This window comes from Nipponia nippon, unplaced genomic scaffold (genome assembly GCF_047370975.1).
Source record: "Nipponia nippon isolate SJK-2023a ecotype South Korea unplaced genomic scaffold, ASM4737097v1 scaffold_1, whole genome shotgun sequence".
NCBI lineage: Eukaryota > Metazoa > Chordata > Aves > Pelecaniformes > Threskiornithidae > Nipponia > Nipponia nippon.
In genome coordinates, this window is record NW_028262290.1 from 167,858,210 (window position 1) to 167,872,150 (window position 13,941).

The 13,941-nt window shown below is 42.4% G+C and overlaps 1 protein-coding gene across 10 annotated transcripts in view; it reads left to right on the forward strand.

Annotated features, from left to right (window-relative positions):
* Nucleotides 1-13,941, forward strand: part of SMARCD3 (SWI/SNF related BAF chromatin remodeling complex subunit D3) — a 110,285-nt gene that overhangs the window by 65,137 nt on the left and 31,207 nt on the right. For 9 of the 10 annotated variants that reach the window (XM_087733594.1, XM_087733583.1, XM_087733547.1 and 6 more), the window contains one exon: nt 6,007-6,129. The exons of the other annotated variant lie outside the window; for it this stretch is intronic. In XM_087733594.1, coding sequence (XP_087589720.1) covers nt 6,007-6,129 — 123 coding nt within the window. The remainder of the gene's footprint in view (nt 1-6,006; nt 6,130-13,941) is intronic. 10 annotated transcript variants of the gene reach the window in all.

The following is a 13,941-nucleotide window of genomic DNA, read 5'->3' on the forward strand; positions in this document are numbered from 1 at the left end:
TGCCAGAAACCTGCAGCTGATTTTGATCAATGTTTTCAGTGGAATCAGCTACTCTCAAGTCTGAAATGGTGGCCTCAAATGTGAAGGAAGGCCACCTCTTCCAGAATTGTTCTTCTCCAGCCATGCTATTGGCCAAGTAAAAGATTTCTCTATCTCTCAACCTTACCTCTCCCGTAGCCTTAGATGCTTCATCAGTAACAATACTACTGTTAACCTATTTTGAATTGAGGATTTCAAAAGGTGGATTATCCCTGACTTGTTTGTTTGGTAATGACAAATTAGCCATTCCTGGTGGCTGCTTCCAGGTCTGAAATAAAGGAAGGACAAAGATGAACTGTAGATCTTAATTTCTTGTTTTCAGAGATGTTAAGGTTAGTGAGCCAGTGTTCTGGAAAGTGGAGTGTCATTACTGGGTTACATCTGGCTGTATAAAAGAAGTTTGCTTGAGTAGCCCAGCTTTATGGAGAGTCCCTGTTGCTGAATGGCTGCTCTGCTCTCATTTACATTCGGTCAATGTTAATGTCCTACACAGTTTTTGATTTGGAGATATCCTTAAATATACATAGAGGATATTAGATAGACTAGCATTTCTATTGATTCTTTTGGAACCCTCCTGAGGAAGTGTAAGCCCTGTTTGCATATGTGCTCATAATTTCAACACATTACTTGTATATTTTACTTGCAGTACATGTAGTACATAAAACATGTATTCACAGTTGCATAGACTAAAATAAAAATTAACTAATTTAGTCTGTGTAACATATAGGCTGAAAATGACCTCTTAGTCCTCAAACACACAAAGGATTCACTGAATATCTGGCAAAACCATGATTTGGGTAGACAACTGTTTACGCCTCAGTAATCACAAAACAATTTGGATCAGAAGGACCTTTGGAAGTCATGCAGACCAACCGTTGCACAAAACAGGTTCAGATTACATCAGGTTGCTCAGGACCTTGTCCAGTCAGGTTCTGAATACCTCCAGCCAAGGATGGACCTCCCACAGCATCTTTTGGCAGCCTGTTCCAATGTTTTGGACGATCACAGTTTAAAAAAAAAAAGAAAAAAACAGTTCCTTATCCAGAGTCAGTTGCCCATGCTGCAGTGCGTTTCTGTTGCCTCTCATCCTATTGCTGTGCACCTGCAAGAAGAGGCTGGCTCTGTCTTTTCTTCGCCATCCCACACGGCAGTGGCACTCCCCAACAGGATCTCCCTTTCCCCTTCTCTTCTCAAGGCTGGACAAACGCAGCTCTTGCAGCTTCTTTTGGTAGGCATGTGCTCCAGCCCCCAGACATCCTGGTGGTCCTCTGCGAGCCTCACACCAGAATGTCACGTCTTTCTGGTCCTGTGACCAGAAGACCAGGTGCAGTTTCACAAGCGTGCCATAGCAAGGAATAGCCTCTTTCCTTGACTTGATGGCAACACGTATGCTAATACAGCCCGTTTTGCAGTTGACCTTTGTCACGGCTGGCTTACCTCACAGCCTCATTCTCGGCTTGCTGTCCATGAGGACCCCCAGGTCCTCTCCTGCAAAACTGCTTTCTACCCAGTTGGTGCCCACCTGCACCACTGCGTGGCGTCCTTCTGTCCCAGGAGCAGAACTTTCTATTTGCCTTTGTTGAACTTCACAACGTTGGACTGGCGTCCTGTTTCTGCAGCCTGTCGAGGTCCCTCTGAACAGCCGTGCTCCCCTGACTCTGACGTAGGCTCAGGGACCTGGGAGGCCTGAGGCCAGGACTTACCAGGAGAAACGGAGGCAAAGACAACGCTGAGTGCCTCGGCCTTTTCCGTGGCTTTTGACATGAGCAGCAGAACCAGACCCAGGTTTTCCTTAGTCTTCCCTCTGCTGCCGATTCACTTGCAGAAGGCTTTCTTGTTGCCCACCGTGTCCATTGCTAGGTTCAATTCCGGCTGAGCTTTGACTTTCCTAACTTCAGGCTTGCACGCTCGGGCCCTGTTGTTCTGTTCCTGCTGGGTAGACCATCCCTGCTTACACCTCCATGCACTCCCTCTTTGCATTTGAGGCCAGTCAGGAATTCCCTGCTTAACCCTGCTGGCCTCCTGCCAGGGCTGCTCAACTTTGTGCACGTTGGTCTGATCATTCCCCTCTGCTTTGAAGAGGTTGCCCTTGAAGTTCAGCCAGCTTCCGGGAGCCCCTTTGTCCCCCAGGGATCCCCACTGTCCCATAGGATCCTTCCAGGTAGATCCCTGAACAAGCCAAAACCTGCTCTCCTGAAATCCAGGTCTTGCTCGCTTCTCTCAGGATCGCAAACTCTGCCCTCTCATGGTTGCTGCAGCCAGGGCTGCCCTTAACCCTCACATCCCCCAACCGGTTCTTCCTTCTTTGTGAGTAACAGGTCCAGCAGAGCACCTCCCCTTGTTGGCTTGTTGATCATCTGCATCAAGAAATTGTCACCAGCCCGATCCAGGAGTCTCCTGTAGTGCTCGTGCCCAGTGCTCCTGCCCTCAAAGCGGATGTCAGGGCGGTTAAAGTTCCCCCATGAGCCTGAGGGCCTGCAACCATGGTGCTTCCTCCAGATGTCTAAGAAGAGCTTTGTCTCCTTCTTGACTGGGTGGTTTGTAGGAGATGCCTCTCTCAGTATCATCTGTTTCAGTGCAACTCTTGGCATTCGGATGAAGCCTTACCTAGTGTGCAGCCTGTTGTCATTGCCTTCCAGGCTGTCATACTGTGCCAGTCATAGAAGCTATCCCGTGATGTTTTCCATATCCCAGAGACTGTAGTGTTGCAGCTGCTCCCTGGCTTCTGATTCCTTCTGTTGCTCCAGCCCTGCTCGTTTGTTTACAGGCGCATGTGGTGGGGCCCCCACATTGTGCTGCTTTTACAAGGAAATTGTGAGAGCCTCTTCTATCATGCTGTTCCCTGCACACTGTCCTCACTGCCCCCACTCTTATCATTTTTCCATTCTTTTGTCACCATCGATAAAAAAAATCTCTTGAAATCAAGGATGAAATTGCCTAATTTAATAATAATCTGTTCTTATTAATTTTTAAACATTTGAAATGTTTGAATTTTCACAATATGAAAAAAATAACCCTAGCCTCTAGAAAGACACTATCTTACTAATGCTAATAACAATCTATTCCAGTTATCCAGGTAATTCTAAGATAAGGTTTAACATACATGTTTCAGAACCTTAGATGATGAGATGCTGCTGCTAGGTGCTTTTTGTGCTTTCTTGAAATAGATAAAGGCCAGAATGGAGAATTCAGGTCTTGAAATAGTCTTTACACATTTATAGTTAGAACTTTTGTAGAAGAAGAGAGGAGACTTGCAGGGAGCTATGAACTTTTCAGTTAGGGCAAACCATGCAAGAAGAAGGAATTAGGCAGGCTGCACAGACCCTTATCACATAAACACCAAGATAACTGAGGTTCAGTTACCTGTGAAGAAAACTAAAAAATTAATCAGGTACTACTGGCTGGAGTGTAAGAGTACTTGGAGTGTAAGAGTACCTTTATCTTTTTGAGCTAAGATATACCAGAAACAAAGAAAATTATTCATTCTGATGGGGTACTGCTGGGGCTCCCCTTTAATTTTCCTCTCACTCTTGAGGGAAAATTGGGAAAGAGTATGAAATTGGAACATTACCATGCCTCCAAAAGATTATTCCAACGGTAGGGTGAGAAAGCAAAAGACTGTATGAGCAGCCAAAACTGGCCTGAGTTGATCTAGGCCAGTATCCCATCTTCACTGTGACCGTAACGCATACCTAGAGCAGAGTACAGCACAGGCAAGTACAATTCTTCTCCCAAATACTCTCCCAACCTGCAGCCATTTGCAGTTCAAGGAATTATATGCAGTATTATCTTTGTTGGCTCATTTTTGAAGTGTTTATTCTTTCTTAACATCTTATAATGTTTAACATCCAGTTTGGTTATAGGAACGGAATAGGAAATACGTTTTCACTTTCATGTGGTAAGAGATGTAATAGTGTGGAATAGAAATATTGATTGAAGATTACTGCTGTTTCTACAAACTTCTTAGAAATTTTGTTAGATCCTGGGTCCAGTACCCTGCCAACCAGCTGGAAAGATTGTATCACAGCTGTAGGATATGCTTTATCTTGAGGGCCGTGTAGGCCAGCTCCCTGCTTCATCATGTGCCTAGGAGTTCATGAACTGACTGTGCTGGGACTTGGAGTTAAAAGACTATGTTCTGGGTCCAGATTTTTAATTGACTGCAGTACAGCATGATTGATTTCCTCTGTGGGGAAGGAAGAGAGGAATCTTTTCTTCTGTGTGGGACAGGATAAAAGCATTGGGGTATTTTGTAGGGTCCAAAGATTTGTATTCACTGTGGGGAGGAAGTATTGCCTAGCTGCCTTTCTTCTGCAACCTGTCTGGCGACGCCTTGATGTTTCCAGGGCAATGCTTGCTCTTCGTGCTTCGCTCTTAAAAATGTTCGTGTTCTTTTATTATTCTGCTGATACTAAGACTTTGCGAAAGAATGCAAGCAGTTAAAAATGCAGTGGTTCACCTAAAGCCGAACAGAGTTTTTGGCTCCGTGGTTTCTGCTTCTCCAAAGTGTCAGTCCTGCTGTAAATAGAGCAGGTGTTCTAGCATCTCAAACAAACAAACAAATAAATAAGGTTGAAACAGACATTTATTTGATAGTCCTCATCAGTCTAAATACAGAAGGGAGGAACTGTTCCTCTTCAGGCTGGAAAAGGAAAATATTAAGAAAGGGATGACAAAAAACTGTAAAATGTATGAGCAGTATGGAGAAGGTGCATAGGGAATCCCTGTCCGCTGCTGCTCCAGCTGTGCAAGAAGATGGTATCAAATGAAAGTAACAGATGGCAGGTTCAAAGTGAGCAGGAGGAGGTGCTTCTTCACACACTACCTGCTGAGGTTCTGGAACACCTTGGGCTGTCGTAGGTACTAAAGAGCAAGAACTTTCAAATGCTGTCAGAGACACGGTACTAGGATAGACGGACTGTTGGGATGACCTTGTGCAACAGTTCTTACGTCCTTGCAAAACATAGCGAACAGGTGTATGCCTGGTGTCCCTCGCATAGGTGTTTGTGTCTTACACCAAATTAAAACTGTAGACTTCTGATTCTAAAGCAAAACAGGAATACCAACGAGCTTTTAATTCCGATAGAACAGAAGTATTCTAACAGTTAAATTTTAGTTAAATAGGTGAAAGCTAGAGTGAATATTGTAGAAATAGACAAAGCGGTCCAGTAGATTTGTTATAATTACTTACAGTTCCTTTCTTTTATGGTTTGCCTGCATGAGTTATTCCCAATGAAGAACCAGCTTTTTCATGTAAGGGTATACTTGCCCATTCCTAAGCTCAGATCATTAGATCTTCCTCCTAACCTACTTCATATCACCTCCTCCACTAACTTCTCTGGAAAAGGGAAAATAAAAAGGGGGTTTGATAATAGAACTAAGGTAGTTTAGCTAATATATTAAAATACCAATAAAAGTTGGCAAGGTCGTAAGTTGACACCTCATAGCTGGTCATGTTGAAACTTTGATGTGAAGATCACTTTCACCTCAGCCAAGAAGATATGTTGAAAAAGGTTGACTTCCTAAATGGCAGTTTTTACTTAAGATGGGTAACACTTGTTTTTAAAAAATCAACATGAACATGCACCCTTTATTTTTAGTCTAGAGAGACACAGCACTTTTTTAGTTTAAACAGGCAAAATTTACCGTACTTTGCATTGCCGAGAGCAGTGGCTCCCAGGCTGCTTGTAGCTAAGCCTCACTTGAAAAAAAGCAGCCATGATTCAGGCCTTGTGGATCCAGCTGGGGTCTTCCAGAGTTCATTAGCTTTAGTTCTGTGCTCCAGCTTTTCAGTCATATGCTTCTACCGTGCCACTGAGACCTGCCCCGCAAATTGGGAACTACTGTCTTAGGGATAACTCCTTCTGAGCACGTCTGTCTAAGGGCTGGGAAGGTGTCAGTATTACTGCTCTGGAACATAGTAGATTCTTGCTTCCAGTGCTTGGATATTCCTTGCTTCCTTCTCAGATCCGGGAGCTGGTTCCTGAGTCCCAGGCCTACATGGATCTGTTGGCCTTTGAACGCAAACTAGACCAGACCATTATGCGGAAGCGTGTGGATATTCAGGAAGCGCTGAAGAGGCCAATGAAGGTATGTCATGAAAAATTTGTAGATTGAGTTAGGGGGAAAAAATAATCCTTGCATTAAATGGTGGAATGGTCTTTCCAGTAAAAGTCCAATTAACAGAGATATTTTGAAACAGGTCAGACAAAGCTCCTAAGAATAAGCAGCTGGGGAGCAGCATGCATGGAAAATTGGTGGAGAAAATTCTGTGGATATTACCAGCTCTAGTTTCTGAATGCCTTTAATAAGGGGAATAATAGCTTCTGGATGAATAAACACTGTTTTTGGAGCTTTGTATCAGAATGATTAAAAAGAAGAAAATAAGAGATTAGAGGGGTGTGCTGACAAGATGTATTAAATTTCCTATTAGAATTCAGTCAAAAGCTAAACTTGTGGAATAACAGAACATACAATGGGAAGAATTACTTACAGAAAAATTGATAAAGATCCTGCGAAAATGTACACATTTACATAGTCTGAAAAAGGATGGTTCATGTAAGAAAAGAATGGATGACATTTTCTGCAATTTCTATTAGGTCAAGTCCAGCACTTCACTGTTCATAATATCCTACTGAAATGGTCTTTTCCTAAGTTTTCTGAGTCTATTCAACTGAATCATGGGAAAGTTTAGGTAGGAGGAAACTGTGGAAGTCATCTAGTTCAACCTCCTGCTCAAAACAGGGTTGTCAAGGCCTTGTTGAGTTTTGAGAATCTCTAAGGATGGAGGTTTCACACCCTCTTCAGGCAATCTGTTCCAATGTTTGGCCACTCCCATTGTGAAGAATTTCTTTTCATGTCTTATTTAAGTTCTTGTGACTGTATTGAATGCTCATACTCATTCATATAGTAAATCCTGTAGTATGAAGAGTTTTGTAGCTGTATGTCTACTGTGAAGCAAAGCTGTCATTCTCGTCTGTACCACAGGAATGGGTATCAGCCCAACTAAGATCAAAATTCCATTCTGTTTGTCACTGTACAGCTATCTGATAAGATGTGGAAGGCTTTTACCTCTGATGTTTTTCCAATTGATGTACATGAAACAGAAAAAAAAAAAAGAAAAAATTAGGATTATGGATAGGAAACTGAAGTGTGGATGGTTTAAATCAGAAGTTTGTAGTCAAAAAGTGTTGCATATAGTAGATTGGACTCTCAGAAGGAATAATTTGTCTTAGCTTCTTAATGTGGGTATAACAGCATTATTTTAAACCAGCTAGGAACTTGGCCATGTTTAAAAGTAATTGAAGACTTAGGCTTGCATTTGTAAATCTGCAGGAAGATGTTTATTCCGTGGCAAAGCCCTTAACTAGGGAATTGACCAGAACATGAGGTTCCAGCTCTAAGCTGTACAATGGAGATATTCAGGGCCTGTAATGGGGAAGAGTATAGGAGGCACAACACTCTACAGAAACTGTAGACAGAAAATTCTGTTTCCGTCTAGGCCTCAGCAAACACATTTTAAATATCAGTTACTCAGCTAGTTAACATCTAAAGAATGATCAAACAGATGTTTTTCAAATTCATGCCTAGACTTAGCATGTAGCAGCTGTGAAATTCAAGACCTGTCAAAATAGAGCTAAGCCTAGATAAGTTTGGGTTGTTCTGATGTTAAGTATTTTCATTTTATTATAGTTGGAGCATTGGTAACAGCAATAAAAGCATTTCCATCTCTTATCAAAGCTCTCGTAATTTTGAAATATTTGCCTTAAAACAGTGGTTCCCAAACTGGGATTGTAATCCTGGAAAACATTTAAATTTGTCTGAGGTATGTGATAATATGTAGGGAATATCCAGGACTGCTCAGAGTTATCAGTTGTAATGGCAGTTATCATTGGTCACAGTGACTGAGTTGTAGCTAGAAACCGTCTTTGGGAGCCACAGGTTTATGGTCTAGTGTTGCTCAGGATGTTTTTTTCTGTCTGAAGACTAATTATTCTGGAGAAATTTTAGGGGGAAATGTTTCAAACACTTTTGATTGAGGACAGTGCATAAAATATGCTGGGCCTGTTGATCCTACTTGGATCTTCTGTGAGCAGCTGCACTGTTGAAACAGCTGACAGCTGCGGGACTGCTCAGACAGCAGGGAAGCCTTGGGTTGTGAGGCTGGATGAAGCGAGGGAAACGGCCTTCACCACCTGCCAGCTCACTTTGCCACTGTCAGCAATCCCTCTCAGCTGCCAGCTTTCCCAGTCTAGATCCTGCCTTGTCTTTTTTCTTCCTGTTGGGTACTAGCGTGTTCTCTCCTCTTCTTCTGTCAGTCCTACGTTCCTGGACTACATTTATCACGAGAGTCTCAGAATTCCTCGTCCGCAGAGCAGGATTTGCTGCATGCCACTTGTTGCGAGTCCTTGCACTGACTTTATGGAAGACCCAGTCACGCACTCAGAATTCCAGAAAGGACTTTTTAGGAGGGAATCAGACAGGCAGGGCTGTTTGACTGCAGTGTGGCTAGAGGTACAGATATAGCAAGCGCCATGGCCTGAAGGAAACAGAAACCATATGGCTCAACTCCAGACGAGTAGATGTCATTAAAGAAGAATGCATTACTGAAAATCTGGACAGCTAGGACCATGGTGGACTTCGGGAGTGGGATTTATTTGGCTAAGTATAGACATCCACATTGTATTTATTTATATGTAAACTAGTCACTCTGGGCTCCCTTTATCGTCGAGAGAGTCACTGTAGGCAATGGAGTTCAGGGCACAGTTCTTCTCATACAGAAGTAGATATTTAAAAGAATATAGATAAATCATGCCCTAAAAAGTGCTTATTTCTTTCCATTGTCTAAGCCTGAGATAACTAGTCAGTTGTGGATGTAAACATGATTTTAAGACTGAGATGATTTTCATCCCAAGGCCTGAATCAGGGGTCACCTGGCTGAAAGAAGGGCATCTAGTGACCCATCCCACCAGCAAGGCTCCTGCTCCAAGCCCTGGCACCACAGACAATAGTTTGCTCTCACCCTGTTATCCAGGGACTGTCACTCTTTCTTAGTGAACTGGCGTGGGACATTGAGTTTACCAGACCTGCATGTAGTTGCAGTTCCTCAAACTAAATGATCTCCTCCCAGATTCTCCATTTTTAGGTTAAAAAAAAAGTAGTAGCATCTGAATACAGTCACAATATCTCTCTCCCTGGTTTTGTAAATTGAGATTCTTTCCCCGCTCCTGTGGTTTAACCCTAGCTGGCAACTAAGCACCACACACCAACCATACGTCATATGGTATGGAGTACCCCTTTGGTCAGCTGGGGTCAGCTGTCATGGCTGTGTGTCCCCTCCCTACTTCTTGTGTACCCCCATCCTGCTCGCTGGTGGGGTGGGTGAGGAGCAGAAGAGGCCTTGACTCTGTGTAAGCACTGCTCAGCACTAACAAAAACATCCCTGTGTTACCAACACTGTTCCCAGCACAAATCCAATGCATAACCCCATAGTAGCTACTACGGCAAAAATTAACTCTGTCCCAGCCAAAAGCAGCACACCAGCTTCCAGGTTTTGAGATGACTGAGGAATTGGTATTGGATTGTTGGCAGAAGGGAATTTGCATTTTTTCTGAAACACTAAGGTTTCTGCCTGGTCCTCTGCCCTCTCAGGCAAGACTGGGTTTTTTTTGCTCAGTATGCCTTGCGTGCGCAGCACCTCATACCTGAGCTCTGCAGCTCTTTTGTTCTAAGAGACTCTCATCTTTTCCATGAACTGAGTTCTAAACCTCGAGCATCCAAGGGATATTCTTAGGGGCAGAAGAACAAATAATTTGTGGAGATTTTTGTGTCATACTCTGAACCCTACTGTCATTGAGCTCCTGGAATCAAACCTGCACTCACTTCAATCAACAAAAGCAGTAGGTATCATTTACCCCAACTTGAGCAAAGCATTTTATTCGGTCTTCATGGGACGTTATGGAGAAAGAGGTGGGGATTACTAAAGAAAATTCAAGGTAACTCAGAGCAGTGGCAGCTCTATCACTTTTTAGCTGTTGTAGATTCCCCTCTGCACTGAGGTCTGTGGCACATGGACAGTGTACTTCTTTTCTGTGATGGTCATGCTGATCTTGATTAATCGGAGGAATTTCTGCTATAAAATAGTTGCCAATTGATTTGAAACATCATTAAAGGTAAGGTTTATTATTTTGATAATAACAATCTTATACTTAATGTGATGCAACTGAGAGAAAAAGAATCTTAGGATAGGTCAGTAACTAGAATTGCCTGTAGCAACAGAAAAGTTCTAGCGTTGCTGCAGAAGACCCTAGTGACATGTGATCCGATTGTTAAAGCTGGAATACAGTGTCATCGATGCTCGAAATGAACAGTTCAAACTAGAGTGATCATGTGAAAAAAGAGCTTCTGGAACAACCTGGGGAAAGGAGGATTCACCTTGTGAATGTCACTCAGTTTTTATATGCAAACACAAAAAAAAATTGGGAGGGACGGGGAGTGGGTGCCTTTTTGGCAGAGAGGGAGGAAAAGTATTGACGTTTAGGCTGACGGACAATGCTGGTACAAGAACAAATGGGGAAAAGGTGACTGAATAAATGTTAGGCTTGAAATTAGAAAGAGGTTGTAATTGTCAGAGAAGCAAAATTTCTCCACATCAAGGAGGGGAAACAAAGATTTCATTTTTGAAATTGTACCTTCATAGGTTCTGAAAAGCATTACATGACACAGACCTGTGACCTGGACTTACTGTTGCTGCCAGCTCAGTGACCCCAGGGCCCACTGGTGAACTCCATCAAGCACTACAGTGGTTTTGATAAGATATTTTAAAGCTCTTCAGGGGAAATGTCTGCACAAGCCATTTAAAGTAGAAACACGTTGAAGGCAAAACAGAATTTATGGCAATTTCAATTTAAACAAAACAATTTATTGAGGGAGTTTTATTAGGAATTTTCTCATTTTTAATCATCAACCATAAAATTTACAAAATAAAAAAAAGCCAAATAGCTTACAGTTTCCCTAGTGTGAGGAGATCACCCTGACAACAGATATATCCTCCGATCAGTGTCGGTAATACATTGGGAGAGTTGGGTCATGGCTTGTGCTTGTCTTATTGTCGTTAGCCTTAACATGAATATTGATCTGCAGTCACCCAATCCTTAGGGTCACCTCAGAGTCAGTGGGTTTTAGGGGAGTCCGCCTCCTGTTGGGCACCCCCTGAGCTTGGCCCTAGGAGTTCCCAGGGTGTCCTCTCCAGGCTGATCTGCGGGTTCTTACACACGTTATTATTGAGAGGACTGAGTTGCGACTGGGACCACACCAACATGTGTTACTGCATTACTGGTTGGCTTGTTGCCTGGATAGTTACTCACCGTCAGAAACTGTGCCCGCAGCCTTACCGTACTATGCTGCTTTTAACTGGTTAGGACTGAATCAAGCCACTAAGCAAAAAGTTCCTCAGCCTCGACAGAAACAGGCAAAGTACGTGTGCATTCTTAACCCATCGCAAACTAGCTTAAGTGTTTGATGAGGATGTGGTTAAATCTTGCATAATCACCCTCCCTCTCCCGCATGCAGTGGCAACAGGAATTACGAGGCTGGTGTGGATCAGGGTCCTTACTTATGGTGACCAGTAACAGGATCACAGATTGGTTGAGGTTGGAAGGGACCTCTGGAGGTCATCTTGTCCAACCCCACTGCTCAAGCAGGGCCATGTCCAGACGGCTTTTGAACATTGCCAAGGTAGGAGACTCCACAACCTCCCTGGGTAATGTGTTCCAGTGCTAAATACTTCATAGGAAGGTGCCAGAAACCTTCCAACTGTAGGTAACAGTTGCACCTAAATTCCAGTAATCAGAGATCAGTTTTTGTTAAGACACAGAAAGGTCTGACATCTTTTAAAATTCTCACATGTTGAGATGACTGGGTATTCCTGGAATCTGTACATAATATAGCTACTCCAGCCCCTTCCCTGTTTTTTGTTTTGTTTGTTTGTTTGTTTTTAAAGAGCTTTTGGCTTTGGTCCAACAGCTAGTAGTTCAACAATAGACCAATTGAGACTGATCGATGTGCATATTTATGACCACTAGAGCAAGATATCAGAGATGTAATAGATTTTTCATTATGTCAAGTCTTTAAACACTGGATATCCTTTAAAAAGAGCTGCCCTGTTTGATGAATGAGTAGAGCCTGTGTTGCACAGGAAATTGAACTGGACGATAAAGTCTCTTCTGGCTTAAAAACCTGCAAGTTTTAAATCTGTGTTCTGTGACAATGAGTTCTGTGGGTTAACTATGGTTCATTATGCTTCATATAGCGTACATAACGTACTTCCATTGGTCGGGTTTGAACTTATGGTCTTGTGGCATAATTTTACGTGTTCTGCTTTTTGCATCGTGAGAAAAGGAAAATGCAAACACCTAATCTCCTTCTTTAGATCAGCCCGTATTTTAAATATGTCTTTCAGGTTCTTTAATGTTCTCTTTTCTTAGGTAACAAATTCAGTCCTCCCAATCGCTGGAGAGAAAGGATTTTTCAGTGCCCCTAGCTATCCTTATCACCCGTCAGTATACACCTCCCGATTCTCTTCCTGAGAGAGTATAGTATACAACTACCAAATAAGCTGCTATAACTGATTTTATAGACTATTTTGCATACTATTCTCCATTTTATTCCTCGATAACATTTGTTTGACTTTTTTGGAGGTGTTTTTTTTGTTGAAGTTTTTACAGAACTGTCTACAGTTGTTTTTCATGTGTTGGTGCAAGTTTGAACTCAGTAAATATTGGGCAGTTCCTTTCAGTATTCACGCTACTTGCATATTCTACCAAGTCACTGATTTTCCTGCTTCGGGTTGAGCATTTTTAAGTTCTTATCCATCTTTTGTTGTCATGAGTTACCTAACTAATTTTGTTTCTTCTACAAATTTTCACGTATCTGTTTGCTGCTACTGTGGATGAGCGATACCAGTATATTCCAGTTCTGATATGGACACTCTCTGTTTCATCTGATTCTTTTATAATGGTCAGACTTGAACACTTGTTATTAGTGCTCATTGTTCTTTTTGTCTCCTGATTTCTAGTCTCCATGCTACTTTATCTTCCACTGGTTTTTTGCTTCCTAAAAAGTTTTTGTGAGACCACAAAACAGTTACTCTATATGCAAACACAGAAACACAGATTTTAATCTTTCCTCTGCTTTATGCATGAGGTTTTTATGCTATGTTGAGGTACATAGAAATCCATCCGTAAGGTGTGCAATGAGAGCTCTTAACACAGTACTATTCATAGGACTGGCAGCCAGATTTCCTTGATTCTGTCAGCAGTGGACGATCTGCTGATAACTTAGTTAATTTGTTTGAAATCCCAAGCACAACTTCCCTGGAAGTGTCCTGGAGGTATTGTGTCCTGCCTGAGAGTTCACTGAAGGAAACTTAAACTTCAGCAGTCGATGGAGGTTTGTCTTGGGGATAGTACATGGATCGTGGTATCTTCAGACGCTTAGTTTCTGATTTTACTTTTTAGGGATTTAATGCTGATGGAAAGTGAAAAAAATGTGGCACTATAAACCAGAGGTAGTTTTCTGAAGGATTTGATGGATTTCCGGCATTTCACGCCATTTACTTCAACTTAAAGCTGTATTGATTTGTGTGAAGATGACATTGAAGAACTTATAGAGAGAAAAAGCTGTAGTTCTGCTGCTCCAGCATTCCCATCAGCCTACTGTTTAGATCTGTTTCATTCCACATGAGCTCTCCCGACGTTTGTGCTGCTGTCGTAGCTGAGACCTTTGCAGTAGTTCATCACTGACACGACCACTCTTCTTTCGCATATGCTTCTTTTTTTTCCTTTTCTCAAGGAGAAATTGTAAGTGAAATACAGTGCTTTTTGGGGAAGGCTTTTCTTTTTA